This window comes from Lontra canadensis, unplaced genomic scaffold, assembly GCF_010015895.1.
Source record: "Lontra canadensis isolate GAN:19392208 unplaced genomic scaffold, GSC_riverotter_1.0 scaffold58, whole genome shotgun sequence".
Classification (NCBI taxonomy): domain Eukaryota; kingdom Metazoa; phylum Chordata; class Mammalia; order Carnivora; family Mustelidae; genus Lontra; species Lontra canadensis.
The window spans coordinates 2,533,498-2,547,830 of NW_022631052.1; the positions used below are offsets into that span (position 1 = coordinate 2,533,498).

At 48.5% G+C, this 14,333-nt stretch overlaps 1 protein-coding gene across 2 annotated transcripts in view; it reads left to right on the top strand.

Moving 5' to 3' along the window:
- Window positions 1–1,739: 1,739 nt before the first annotated feature.
- Window positions 1,740–14,333, top strand: part of KSR2 (kinase suppressor of ras 2) — a 409,167-nt gene continuing 396,573 nt past the window's right edge. For both annotated transcript variants that reach the window (XM_032876184.1, XM_032876185.1), the window contains exon 1: window positions 1,740–2,585. In XM_032876184.1, coding sequence (XP_032732075.1) covers window positions 2,406–2,585 — 180 coding nt within the window. In that variant the 5' untranslated portion in view covers window positions 1,740–2,405. The remainder of the gene's footprint in view (window positions 2,586–14,333) is intronic.

The following is a 14,333-nucleotide window of genomic DNA, read 5'->3' on the forward strand; positions in this document are numbered from 1 at the left end:
TCAAGTGGCTTCCTTTAAGGGACACATATTTTACCATGTATTCTGAGTCACTCTGCTCCATAAACCCAGTTGCCTGGCATGGAGCTCTGTTCACCGGGAGAAAGAGGAGCCTTTTGCTAATTATCCTGAACACATCCTTTGAGCGGTGGGTGTTGGGATTGCCAGTAGTTCAGATGATCAGGAAGACGAAGCCTCTCTGGGATGACATTTGAGTCGACACTGAGTGACAAGGGACCAACCAGGAGAGAATTTGAGGGAAATGTGGTCTGGGCAGAGAGGATATAGAAAGCAAAGAACTCTGAGGCAAGAATATGTTTGGTGATTTGGTCAGGGGTGGGCAGACTTTTCTGGAAAGGGCCATATAACGTATATTTTAGGCTTTACAAGTCATACAGTGCCTGTTGCAACTGCTCACTTTCGCTGTGACAACACAGCAGTAAACAGACATAGAAAAATGGGTGGCAGTGGTCCGATAAAACTTTGTGTATGGACACTGAAATTAAAATTTCTTATAATTCCCGCACATCACAAAATCTTTTGATTTTTTTTCCCAACCATTTAAAAACCATTTTTAGCTCTGGGGCCACAGTTTGCTGGCGTAAGGTCCTTTAGGTAGGTGGGGATCAGATAGTGCAGGACACCTAGGGCATAACAGTCAGATTAAGGCAAAGCCCCTTTCCCCCTCCAAATGGAAAAGCCACCGCTCTGGGTAACTGCAGGCCGGGGTACCAATTCCGGGGGTGGGCAGCATTCTACGGCTCATGGAAGATGATCAGGTTTGTTTTACTTTGCCCCAGTAACAAGAAAGGACAAAGGAATGAACACACACACACACACACACACACGCACGCACGCACCCTGGGAAGCAGCAGCCTACAGCTCATGGAAGATTATCAGATTTGTTTCATTTTTCTCCAGTAACAAGAAAGGACAAACGAATAGAAAGACAGAGACAGCCAGACGCACACACGCAGGGCTCACGGAAGATGATCAGGTTTGTTTCGTTTTACACACACACACACACACACACACACACACACACACCCCGAGCCAGAAAGCCAGAGAGGACGTGCCCAGGTTCACGCTGACGTTTAACCAGCACGCACTAAGGGTTTGAAAGTTGGGTGCACACCTGCTCCCAGCCGGAGCGCACCTGCTGAGCAGCACTCCGGCCTCATCTCGCGAGAGCGTGCCGTAGTAGTGGCCCCCCACCCCCCTCCCCCCACCGCCGCCCCCGCGCCCAGCCCCCGCGCCGGGGCACACTCCCCGCCGGTTCCCCCGCCGCGCGCGCCTCCCCCGCGCCCCCGCCCGCCGGCTCGCACGCACGCCCGGTAGTAATTGCACTCCGCCACGCGAGCTCCGCATCCCCGCGAATCCCGCCCCCCTCCGCTCCCCTTCTCCCCCCCTTCCCTTTCTCCTCCCCTCCCCTCGCCCCGGCCCGGCCCGCGCCTCCGGCCGGCCCCTCCGCGGGCAGGTGCGCGAGCCTGCGCGCGCCGCGGCCGCCTCCTCCCGCGGGTCCCTGGCGCGCCGGGCCGGGGCGGCTGCGCGCACGGCGCCGCTCCACCAACCCGCTCCCCGCAGGTCCCTCGCTCGCTCTCCATCCCTCGCCGGCGCTCGCTCCCCCCGCCCTTTGATTGACAGGCAAGATGTCGGTGTGGAGCGAGGCAGGAGCGAATGCAGCAGCCGTCAACCCCGGAGCCCGGCGGCGGCAGCAGCAGCAGCAGCAGCAGCATCAACAGCAGCAGCAGCAACAGCAGCAGCAGCAGCAGCAGCGCGAGGAGGAGACAGCAGCCAGCCGCAGTAGCCGCCGCAGCCGCGGGAGCAATGCAGACAGCATCTTGAGGACGCGCTAAAGCACTCCAAACGGTGGACAATGCCCTGTCACTGCAATTGGGAGGGGGGCAAAGCAGATTTTTTTTGACATAAAAGCCAGCCAGCCAAAAATATATACATTTGTCCTTCACGGAGCCGGTGTGTAAAGAGTGAGCGCTGTTTTCCTTCGCCTCCTCCTCTCCTCTCCTCTCCCTCCCCCTCCTCCTCCTCTTTTTCCTCCTCCTCCTCCCCCTCCTCCTCCTCCTCCTCCCTAAGTGTACAGACAGCATCACATCACCTGGTTTGCTTCGGAGAAACAGCATCTCTCCTTTTCAGGGACCAGAGACTCAAAAAGAGGAGACATTCGAATGGAGTCTGCTTGATACCCCAAAATAAAATAATAAATTTTGGCTCTTGTCCCCTCCTCCCACCCCACCCCCTCAACCCTGTGTGAGATGTTGGGTTTCTTCTTCATGAGACATTGTTGAGAAGTCGCAGTGGTTGGAGAGCGTAGGGGGTAGACTACCTCTACGCCCCCCCCCTTTTTTCTCTCTGGGAGGAGGAGGAGGGGAAGGGGGCTTGCCGAGCAAGCGATGGATGAGGAAAACATGACGAAAAGCGAGGAGCAGCAGCCTCTGAGTTTGCAAAAAGCCTTACAGCAGTGCGAGTTGGTCCAAAACATGATAGACCTGAGCATCTCCAACCTGGAAGGGCTTAGGACCAAATGTGCCACCTCCAACGACCTCACACAAAAAGAGATCCGGACCCTGGAGGTAGGTGTTGCCTGTGGGGGGGGGGGGGAAAGCAATCTTTCCTTCCCTCTCCTTGCTCCCCACCACCCCCCTTTCCTTTGATTCTGTTTGTTGGGGGGCGGGAGGGTGTGGGAGGGTATCAAGGTGGGCACGATTGGGTCTCCTGTGATTTATCTTCTTTGCAAAGCCTGCCCTGGGTGTCCCTTTACTGTACCGCTGTCGTCTACGCTTGGCTGGGTGGTGGTAGTAGTAGTAGTAATTGTAATTCCTTATGTATTATTATTCTTGCGGCTGTTATTATCATTCGCTTCCCCTCCGAGGAGTGAGTTCTCTCTTTTTTCCGCTTGTGGGTTTGTTTATATGCCACGGGGGCTTGTGTGCTGGGTAAGGCATTAAGGCGCTGCAGAGAACCCACGTGACCTTGCGCATTCTGCAGGTGGTCAAAGGTGGTTTTTGCTCGCAGAATGGGGCTGCCTATAAATATAGACCTCTTCCGAGCTCAGCCTCCTTCCCTGGCCCGCTTTTGCCCCTTGGATTTTGTTTTTGTTCTTTTGTTTTTGTTTTAGTTCAGTGGTATCCATGTCAGGGGGTAAAGAGGAAAAAAAAAATCCCCATTGAGTTTCCAATCAAACCGTTTGATGCAGGGAGCTGTTGCAGGCCTGAAACGTGTAAAAAGATAAGAGAAAATGTGCCTGGATCGGCACACGCAAGCGGTGTGGGAAAATACTCTTGAATCCGTGGTGGGACCGCGGGGAAAGGGGTCGGAGGAGGAGTCATCTCTGGCGAGTTGTAACATTGTCTCCAGCAGAACTTGAGGGCGAGTTCGAAGCAGTTTGGGGGGATGGGGTTGGATGCAAAGTTACTCAGAAAGAAGATGGCAGAAATTATTTCTTCCCAAGGCAGTTTGGTCAAAGGAGGAAGGTTTCAGGAGCTTTAGAAAATGTCTGGTGTGCACGTAATCACTGGGCATCCACGTTGTTGGAAACATCTGAAGGGTTCCACTCACTTCTCCCTCAAAACAGCTGTACACATGGCTTGATTAAATTTGGGAACTCCCATTAGCTGGCATTTGCTGAGGGTAGTGGCTGTGCAGGCTGGGAGCATAGGAAAGGGGTTCTCCCTCTGGAGAAGTGGGCATGTGTGGTGCTGGGAGTTTCCCTGTGTTTCCACTCCAGGAGTTTCCAAGGCCCGAACTCTTCCGTCCCTGCTGAATCTTTGAGCCCTGTGCCCCCGTTCCTGCCTGGATAAGTTCCACTCTCTGATTCACTTTAAAATTGCCCCCCCCCCCCTTCCATGATTTTAACTTTGGCTGTTTGGAAGGTCATCAATTTGAAAGGAGAGAGAGAGAGAGAGAGAGAGAGAGTGTGTGTGTGTGTGATAGGCTGTTTGGTCCCCTAGAATACATGTCTGTGTGCACCTGTCATGTGGGAAAATGATCCTCAGAAATGAAATAAAATACGTGTCAAGAGGGATCAGAGGAGTGGGGACTCTGTTGGGAGACCAGGTACTTGCTTTCTCGGAGTTTTGGGAGAATAGTCTAGGCTAGGACTTTGTGGCTGGAAGAAAAAGTGTGGGATGCCCTGGCCCAGCCTTCTGTCTCTGTGTGAGTAGTGAACTCACAGAATGGCAGGCAGTAAATAAATAAGTAATCCAAAAGGGCCACCTGAGTCCTCTTCTGGTCCTTTGGGTCAGGAGTCCCAAGTGCTCATTTATGTATCCCTGTGTAAGTTCCCCTGGTTTAGTTTTCACCTCTTCTCAACATGGCCCATCCTCTGATAGCTTCTGGAACGATGGCGATGGTCACAGTGGACCCTGGCCTCTGTGGCTTCTTTCCTGCACCATGGTTTTCTTTGAAAACCGGGGGATGGAGTTGCAAGAGGTTGCAATTACTTGGAGCGCGTCTGATTGTCAGTGTCCTCGTCCCAGGATGCCAAAGAGCATACCCACAACCGCTTCACACATATTGTGCAGGGAAGGGTCTCCAGCAGTCATGCCAGCTCTATGCTTCTCGGGCCCCTGGGGCAAGGCGGGGGGCCACTGAGGAAGCGCTGGTGACTGGGTACAGCCAAATCCTGCCAAACCTCGCCTAGGTTTTGGACCAAGGTTCTTTATCAACCAAATGTTTCTGTATATCAAAATGTATATCACATTTTGTATATCAAAACTGCCCAAGGGAACTTATTAAAAATGTGCCTTCTCAGCCTCTAACCCCAGAGGTTCTAATTCAGGTGGGACTGGGGGTCGGGGGCGGGGGGAGAGGGAAGGCCCAGGAATCTGCATTTAAGAAACAGTCCCAAGTGTTTTGATGCATGTTTTCACATTGACACTCTGAGGAATACCCACAGATTGGGACATATTTCTGCAGTTTGATGGTGAGAACTCCCTGCTCACAAACACTGAAGTAAGCAGTACATGGAACGTCCCGGAAAACCGTGATGATAAGCAAAATTTGGTAGCATGCCTATGACCCCATGATAACAAAAATATACAGCGTAGACTGAGCCTTCCAGAAGCATCCTGCATGATTAGGGAGACAAGGCTCACAGTATAGGTGTGAAATAATGATCAAGTCCAAACAGCAAATGATACGGGAGGGCAGCATGTGGGTCTGTGAAGAATATTTTCAAACTGCATGAAATGGAAAATTCAACTATGTGTTCAAGGGAACAGTGGCTTATTTTCCTTGTGTAGCATCAAGTCTGGAGGGATGTGGCTGCTTGAGTTGGCTCAAGTAAGATAGTAACGCCGGGGCTTTCGTCTCTTTGAGCTGTCAGTGGCCTTTTTCTAATGGTTGCAAGCTTCAGCCATCACACCCTGGTTCAAGGCAGGGATGGGAGGCGCCAGGTGAGGAGTGTGCAGAGATAAAGGGTTCATGTCTTTTTTTTTGCTTCCCGAGAATACCTCTTGCTACCTAACCCACAGATGATGTTTTATTTTGTTTTTTTAAAAGATTTTAGTTATTTATTTGACAGAGAGAGAGCGAGAGATCACAAGTAGACAGAGAGGAGGGGGAAGCAGGCTTCTCGCTGAGCAGAGAGCCCAATGCGGGGCTCAATCCCAGGACCCTGAGATCGTGACCTGAGCCGAAGGCAGAGGCTTAACCCACTGAGCCACCCAGGCGCCCCTCAGATGATGTTTAAGTATATCTTATTGGCCAAAACTTGGTCGGATAGGTAGTCCCAGCTGCAATGCTGGGAGATGGGGAAGCGGGAACAGCATCGTGAGTGGTTTAGATGGGTTGTGGTCCATTGCCTCGGTTGACCTGTTGTCACTCCATACACAGTCAAGGTTCTGCTTGTAAGAAAGCAAGAAGGGATATTGGGTGGACAGCCAACAGGACTGGCCGTGGCATGTTATCAGGAGGTATTCTGGCAGAGAAGAAAGGCCATGAGCTTTGGAGTAAGACCAATACAGTTTTAAACTGTAGCTTTTCTGCTTAACTTTATCTTGGGCTAGTGATTTAAATTTTCTGACCCATGGTTTAATTTTTGGCAAAATGGCAAAAAAAGAATAACATTACCTACTTCAGTGGTTATGAGGACTGAAAGACAGGACATTTTCAAGGGTCTAGTGCTATCTCTAGCACAGCCCGCAGGGGTTGAATAAATGATAGTTATGATGATGATATGATTAGCATTATGTGGTGTGGGCTAGATGACATGGAAGGGAACAGCTCAGATCAGAGGGAGAGAAGGAAGAGTTTGAGCAGCATTTCCAAAGTATGTTCTGTGTGCAACCTTAGTTCTGTGGTCTGGTAGCATTTTCCATTCTTCTAGCACATACTAGTGATCTAGGCACTGTGCTAGATGCTGGTGGTCAACCACTACTCTGAAGACAAGATGAATTCCTTGGGTGCTAACGCCCGAGAAAGATTGCGTTAAACAAAGGGAAACAGACTTCTCAGAGTCTTTACTATACTAACTATGGGCATGGTGACTCCAAGAGAGGGTTGGGTCCTTTTTCCAAGGATATCCCTTGGTTTGATGTTCCATAGAATACACCCAGGGAAACATTTGGCAGAGCAGTTAGTGTAGCTTTCTTGGTTGGGGAGCTGGGGACCCTGAACGGAGAGAAGAATGGGGGAAGGCTTAGATCACAGTAGGTTGGGAGAGCCTGCGCAGCAAGACAACAAGCTGAAGGCGTTTCATGCCAGTTCATGCCTTCGTGGGGCTGTAGGGAGACCAGTTGGTCCAGAATGGAGAGTCCCTGATAGAGTGTCAAAGGAAATGAATTTAGATCACAAACTCCTGAGATCTGACTAAGGACAAGGGAGTCAGACTGACAAAGTTTCACTCCTTTGAGGAAGGAGGTAGAAATCTTCAAAGGTTTCGGAGTGAATACGATAAAAATTTGTTTAAAGGTTAGTCCGATGGCAGCCTGCAAGCAGGGACTGACAACCTTTTTTGTCAAGGGACAGAGAGTAAATAGTTTAGGCTTTGTGGGTGATGCACACCCACTGCCCATCACAGCCACTCAGCCTTGCTATTGTCCCGTGCAGTAGCCATGGATGAACTATATCCACAAATGAACTCTTCCCTGTGCAGTGTCATGTATGGACCCTGAAATCCCAACTTGAAATAATTTTCACATGTCCTAGAAACATTATTTTCTACTTTTTTTTTTTTAACTTAAAAATGTAAAAACTATTCTGAGATTTGGGGACTTACAAGCACAGGTGGTGGGTCAGATTTGGCCCGTGGGCGATAGGTAGCTTGCTGATCTCTGATCTGTAGGGTGGACGGCCTAGTTCTGCTGATCTTGCCTGGGTCACTCACGTGGTTGCCATCATTGGGTGGCTCAGCTGTGCTGGATGGTCCAAGACGGCCTTACTCAGACGGCCAGTGGTTGGTCGGGGTGCCTTCGTTTCCCTCCCCATGGTCTTTGCAGCAGGACAAGCAGATTTCTTCCCTTGTGGAAGCAGCAGTGTTCCAAGACAATACACCCTGTTGTGCAGCCCCTCTCAGGCCTCTGCTTCCGTGACCTTGGCCGGTGTCCCATTTGCCAAAGCAGGTTAAGTGGGTAAGCCCAGAGTCAGTGTAGAAATTACTATCTAAGGGTATATATTTTAGGAGGTGTGGTTCAGAGGGGCCAGTGAACAATCTAATGTAACAAGGTAGCGTTGCTATGGGAAAACCTCCCCCCCCAAACCCAAAATAAAACCAAAATAGCATGGGAAAGAGGGAGGGTCATGGCATCATCTGCAAAGGGCCCCCTCAAGGAGGTTTTACTGACTGGAGGAAGCAAGCCGAGACATATCTGGGAAATGCACCAGGAAGAGGGAACAGCGGATGCAAATTTCTTGGGTGGGAACGTGCTTGGAATGTTAATAGAACAGCAAGGAGACCACTGTGGTTGGAGTGGAGTGGGTGGGCAGGGAAGGGGTGAGGGCACCGTGGGAGACAGAAGCAGGGCCCTGATCATAAACGTCTTTGATAAGATACTTGGATTTTGTTCTAAGCGCGAACAAGGAGGTGACTGATGTACGGTGTTTTGTTTTGTTTTTTTTTAAGATTTTATTTATTTATTTGACAGAAAGAGAGAGATCACAATTAGGCGGAGATGCAGGCAGATGCAGGCGGAGATGCAGGAGAGGGGGAAGCAGGCTCCCTGCTGAGCAGAGAGCCCGATGCGGGGCTCGATCCCAGGACCCTGGGATCATGACCCGAGCCGAAGGCAGAGGCTTTAACCCGCTGAGCCACCCAGGCGCCCCTGAGTTATGTTTTTAAAAGATCTTTCAGAATGCTGCAGGGAAAATAGACTGTAGGGTGTAAGAATGGGAGCAGGGAGACAATTTGGGAGGTTAGTGTGGAAACCAAAGCCAGGAGTGACTGTGCTTTGGACGGTTATGCTGGTTGGGGGGATGGGGCAGGTGGCTGGATCCAGAAGGTCAGGTGCGTGGAGGTGCCCGTGAATCAGATATGGGGAAAATAAAGGATGGAAGATTATGCCTCTGCGTTTGGCTTAAGAACGGAGTGAATGGTGGTGCCTCGATTTGAAATGTGGGGAGTAGAGGTGGAATAGGTTGGGCTTGACAGTCAAGTCCTATCTGGACATGTTCCATGTGTCAGGTAGACAACTAGGTATTTGAACCTATAGCTCTGAGGAAGGCTGGAGCTACACAATGCACTTAATATGTCAGGAACTTCTTCTCATATTATTAAATATTTTTAGTGGCTGTGGGATAATTCATGGATGTAGCACGATTTAACAAATCTTACCGTCAGATGTGTATGTTATAACTTCCCATTATTATAAATAATACTGTAGTAGACATCCTTGCGGTTTGTATCAGTCCTTCAGTTCCAGGGGAATTGCTGAATTCAAGGATATGCAAAGTCTCAGGACTTATGATAGGTTTTGCCAAATTATTGTTCACCAGGCATGTGAAAAGGGCCTGTTTTCCCCTATCCTCAGTATGAGTTTATGCTTTTTTGAAAAATATTTATCTGGGGCACCTGGGTGGCTCAGTGAGTTAAGGCTCTGCCTTCGGCTCAGGTCATGATCTCAGGGTCCTGGGATCGAGCCCCGTGTGGGGCTTTCTGCTCAGCGGGGAGCCTGCTTCCCCCTCTCTCTCTCTGCCTGCCTCTCTGCCTACTTGTGATCTCATTCTCTGTCAAATAAATAGAATCTTAAAAATTTATCCACTTATTTTTATTTACTAAAATTTTTTTAATCTTCCTATTTGAGAGAGAGAGGAGGAGGGAGATAGAGAGAGAGCAGAGGGGCAGAGGGAGAGGGAGAGAGACTCTCCAGCAGACTCCCCACTGACTGTGGAGCCTGATGCGGGGCTCAGTCCCACAACCCAAGAGATCAGGACCTGAGCTGAAACCGGATGCTTAACTGACTGAGACACCTGGGTGCCCCTGGCTTTATGCTTTATTTTATTCTTTGGTTGCCTATTTTTTTAAAGATTTTATTTATTTACTTGACAAACAGAGATCACAAGTAGGCAGAGAGGCAGGCAGAAAGAGAGGGGAAAGGAGACTCCCCGCTGAGCGGAGAGCCCGACGTGGGGCTCGATCCCAGGACCCTGGGATCATGACCTGAGCCAAAGACAGAGGCTCCAACCCACTGAGCCACCCAGGTGCCCCTGCCTGTGTTTTGATGACTGAGAGCTCAGGGTTAAAGAGGAAGTTGCCTTGGGTTAGAATCTCATCTTTCTGTTTCTAGTTGGGAAGGATCTGGGGACTTGTGGACACAAGAGGAAGACTTGGTTTTCCGCACCAAGTGGCCAGCCTGTGAAGACCTAGCCTCGCCCTTCTGCCTTGTTCTCATAAAGATATGGCTGGGGGGTGGTCTCACAACTCAGAGTCAGTGGTGAAAGTTGTTTCTGAAGGGTTCACTCTCCCCTTTGGGTTTTTGGAGTGGATTCTGTTCTAGAGCACGTTACCCTTCTTCTAATGGCAGAAAACTGGGGAGTCTTTCTCCTCCCCCAGACAGTCATTTTCTGGGCTCCCACCCACTGGGATCCTACTGTTGGGACCTGGCTGTTTGTCCTCTCCCCCAGAGTGCCGCTCTGGAGCTGGGGAATGGGGAGGTGTTCAGGAGCTGAAGAAGACAAGGGACACATGGCAGCTGGGACGGAGGATGGAGAAGCCGAGGGATGGGGAGGAGAAAGTCAAAGCAGAGAATTATTGTCAGCAGGATTTCTATGACCCTTGCAACATCCCTTCAGTGGCCAGTGACTGCAACCATGGTTCTTCCTGCTTTTCAAGTGAATTTACTGAGGTTTAGAGTCACTGGTTTGTTCCAAACTGGAGGCTAAGACAGCTGCAGATCCAGAAAGAGGTTTCCTGCTCTACTTTGGGCTTCCCAAAGGGGGCATGGCCTGGAAGGGAAGAAAAGAAGACGAGAGCAGATAGAAGGCAAAGGGGACATACAGGTGATCATGGTGAGGCAGTTGGAGGTAATGGCTCTTGGTTTAGCGAGAACCATCATGGTGGCATACTCTGTCACTCAGATACTTTCATTTCATGGGTAGGCTTTTTTTTTTTTTTTACGATTTTTATTTATTTATTTGACAGATAGAGATCACAAGTAGGCAGAGAGGCAAGCAGAGAGAGGGGGAGAACCATCTCCCCACCGAGCAGAGACCCTGATGCAGGGCTCGATCCCAGGACCCTGGGATCATGACCCGAGCCAAAGGCAGAGGCTTTAACCCATTGAGCCACCCAGGCGCCCCCATGGGTAGGCTTTTATAGATGAAAGCTATTGGGGAGAAATGCAGAACCAATGGAGACCAAGCAGGGCATCCACAGACACAAGAAAGGATGACAAAAAGAGGGAAACAGACTCAAGGATGTCCAGCCAGTTGCCACCTTGGCTACTGAGCAATTGAAACCTGGTGGCTTCTGACTGAAATGTGCTGTTGGTATCAAATCCACACCAGGGTCTGAACTCTTAGTATGAAGAAGAGAATAGAAAATATCTCATTAATCATGTTTTATATTGACAGCATGCGGCCATGATGTTATTTCAGACAGATTGGGTTAATGAAATCTGTTCAAATTAATTTTACCTGTATCTTATTACTCTTTCTTTCCCGAGGCTACTAGAAAATTTTATTTTATTTTATTTTATTTTAAGATTTTATTTATTTATTTGACAGAGAGATCACAAGTAGACAGAGAGGCAGGCGGAGAGAGAGGAGGGAGCAGGCTCCCTGCTGAGCAGAGAGCCTGACTCGGGACTCGATCCCAGGGCCCTGAGATCATGACCCCAGCCGAAGGCAGCGGCTTAACCCACTGAGCCACCCAGGCGCCCTACTAGAAAATTTTAAATTACAGAGGTGGCTCGCTGTGTATTTCAGCTGGACAGTTGCTGCTTTTGGCCATTGAGGTGATTTCTCTGTTTTGCTGGAATAGAAATTCTGTTCTTGGTAAAGACGGAGAATATGGGACGCCTGGGTGGCTCTGTGGGTTAAGTCTCTGCCTTCAGCTCAGGTCATGATCTCAGGGTCCTGGGATCGAGCCCCGCATGGGGCTCTCTGCTCAGCAGGGGAGCCTGCTTCCCCCCGCCTCTCTCTCTTCCTGCCTCTCTGCCTACTTGTGATCTCTCTCTCTCTCTCTTTCAAATAAATAAATAAAATCTTAAAAAAAAAAAAAAAAGACTGAGAATACGCCACCCCCGCCCCGGGGGTTACTAGGCAGTCGTTGATTAAAGCAGTGGTTGTGTAAGACGCGTGCCCTCGGTTTCCCGGGACCAGTGGAAAATTGAGATGAAGACTCAGAAATAATAACGTAATTGAGTCTCTAGAAATTTTCGTGGACGCTTAAAGCAGTATAACCTAGTGATTAGGTGAGCTTGGGATCTGCCAATAGGATTGCTTGGATTCCAGTCTAAGTTCAAGTTACTTAGCTAAGTAACCTTGGGCAAATGAGCTCTCCTTTCTCAGCTTCAGTTTCCTTGCTTATAAAATTAGGATCATGTTATGTAGGATTGTTATGCTGATTACACGGAATTGTGGATTAAGGAGCTGAGCAGATGCTCATGGCCCATGGCAGATGCTTACAGCATTTCCCCCAGTAGGTTGGCATGGGGAGGTTAGGGCATCTCAGCCTTTGGGTGGGGGTGCCATGGCTGGGTGTATCATTCATTTATTCAGTGACTCTAACTGAGCTCCCAGTGCGTGAGAGCAAGGTGTGAGTAGAAGAAACCCAGAGAAGCCTTCGATGGGATAATGGCACACCTGTGGGGCTGCAGGTGACGTAAGTGAACAAGATTCTGATACTAGGTCTGGGTCTTTGAATTCGCCCACAGATGACTCACTTCCCATCAGTGCCTGACAGGCTTTAGTCTTTAAACCATGTGCTCATCGCAACTCTAAGTTGGTTAACAGTTCTGGGGTTGGTTGGGCCTTGTACCTCCTGAACTTCTCTTAAGCTTATGTGATAGAGAGAACCATGGTATCCAATTGCTTGAAAATCTTATCTTTTCAAGGTAGGAGGACCCTTAAGAGGTTGGCTAGGGTTACCTCTTGGCTAGTGTCTAGCTCTGGCATGGTGCTTTGGGGCGAGCCCCACCTCATAAGGCAGCCTTTAATTTTTTTTTTATGGTTGTAAAATAGGTATCACATAATATTTACCATCGTAACCATTTTAACGTGTGCAACTCAGGTGGCATGAAATACATTCACAATCTTGTACAACTATCATCACTATCTATCTGCAGAACCTATTCATGATCCCAGATAGAAATTCTGTACCGATGAAACAATAACTCTCCCCAGCTGCATGGTAACCCCCATTTCCTGTGTGCATGAATTTGATTATTGGAGGAAGGCTCATCCACGTTGTAGCTGGTGTCAGAGCTTCATTCCTTCTTTATGGTTGTCTAATATTCCATGGTACATAGAGACCACATTTTGTTTATCCAGTCATCTGTTTATAGACACTTAAGTCATTTCCACCTTTTGACTATGGCAAACAATGATGCTTATGAGCATTGATGTACAAGTATCTGAGTCCCTGCTTTGAATTCTTTTTGGGTCTATATCTAGGAATGGATTTCCTGGGTCATATGGTAATTCTATGTTGAATTTTTTTCAAAGACTTTATTTGACAGACAGAGATCACAAGTAGGCAGAGAGGCAGGCAGAGAGGCACTGCCTATGTTTAATTTTTTAAAAAAGATTTACTTATTTTAGGGGCACCCGGGTGGCTCAGTGGGTTAAGCCTCTGCCTTCGGCTCAGGTCATGATCTCAGGGTCCTGGGATTGAGTCCCTCATCAGGCTCTCTGCTTGGCAGGGAGCCTGGTTCCTTCTCTCTCTCTCTCTGCCTGCCTCTCTGCCTACTTGTGATCTCTCTCTGTCAAATAAATAAATATAATCTTTTAAAAAATTCATTTATTTTAGAGAGACAGCGTGTGTCCTCAGGTGCAAGTGTTTGGGGGGGAGGGCAGAGGGAGAGGGTAGCTTGGACTCAAGCAATGAGGCAAATAGGTATAGAACAGAACTCATCCATCAAGTGGGACATTCAGGGACCTTGTTTTTACTGGGAGGCAGAGCAAGATTATTTTATTTTATTTTTTAAAAGATTTTATTTATTTATTTGTTTGTTTATTCAAGAGACACAGAGAATGAGAGAGAGAAAGGGTGGGGGGAGAGGCACCCAGGGAGAGGGAGAGAAAGAGAATCCCAAGCTTCCTCCATGCCCAGTGCAGGGCCTAATGTGGCACTTGATCTTACGACCATGAGATCATGACCTGAGCGGAAACCAAGAGTTGGACACTCAACTAACTGAGCCACCTAGGCGCCGCAAGAGGCAGAGCAAGTTTAGATGCCACATTTTTATTTTTACTTTTATCTGGCTTGGAGGAACAGTCCTTTGTGATAAACCCTAAAGGCAATATTATTCTTTTCATATGTTGCTAGATTTAATCTATTAATAGTTTGCTGAGGAATTTTGAGTCTGTGTTCATGAAGGATATTGCCTGTGGTTTCCTTTCTTGCGCCATCTTTGTTCAGTTTCAGTATCAGGGTATTGATGGCCTCATAAAATGAGTTGGGAAGCACCCCCTCCTCCCCTTCTGTTTTCTGGAAGGCATTGGAAGCACAACTGATGTTATTTCATCATGTGTTGAATGGTGGTAGAATTCAGCAGTAAAACTATCTGGACCTCAAGATTATTATTGTTATTTTTTGCACGTGGAAGTTTTTTTTTAAACTACAAATTCAATTTTAAAAATGTATTCTTCGGTGAATTTTGGTAGTTTGTTGTTTTTATTTATTATTATTATTTAGATTTTATTTATTTATTTGAGAGAGAGAG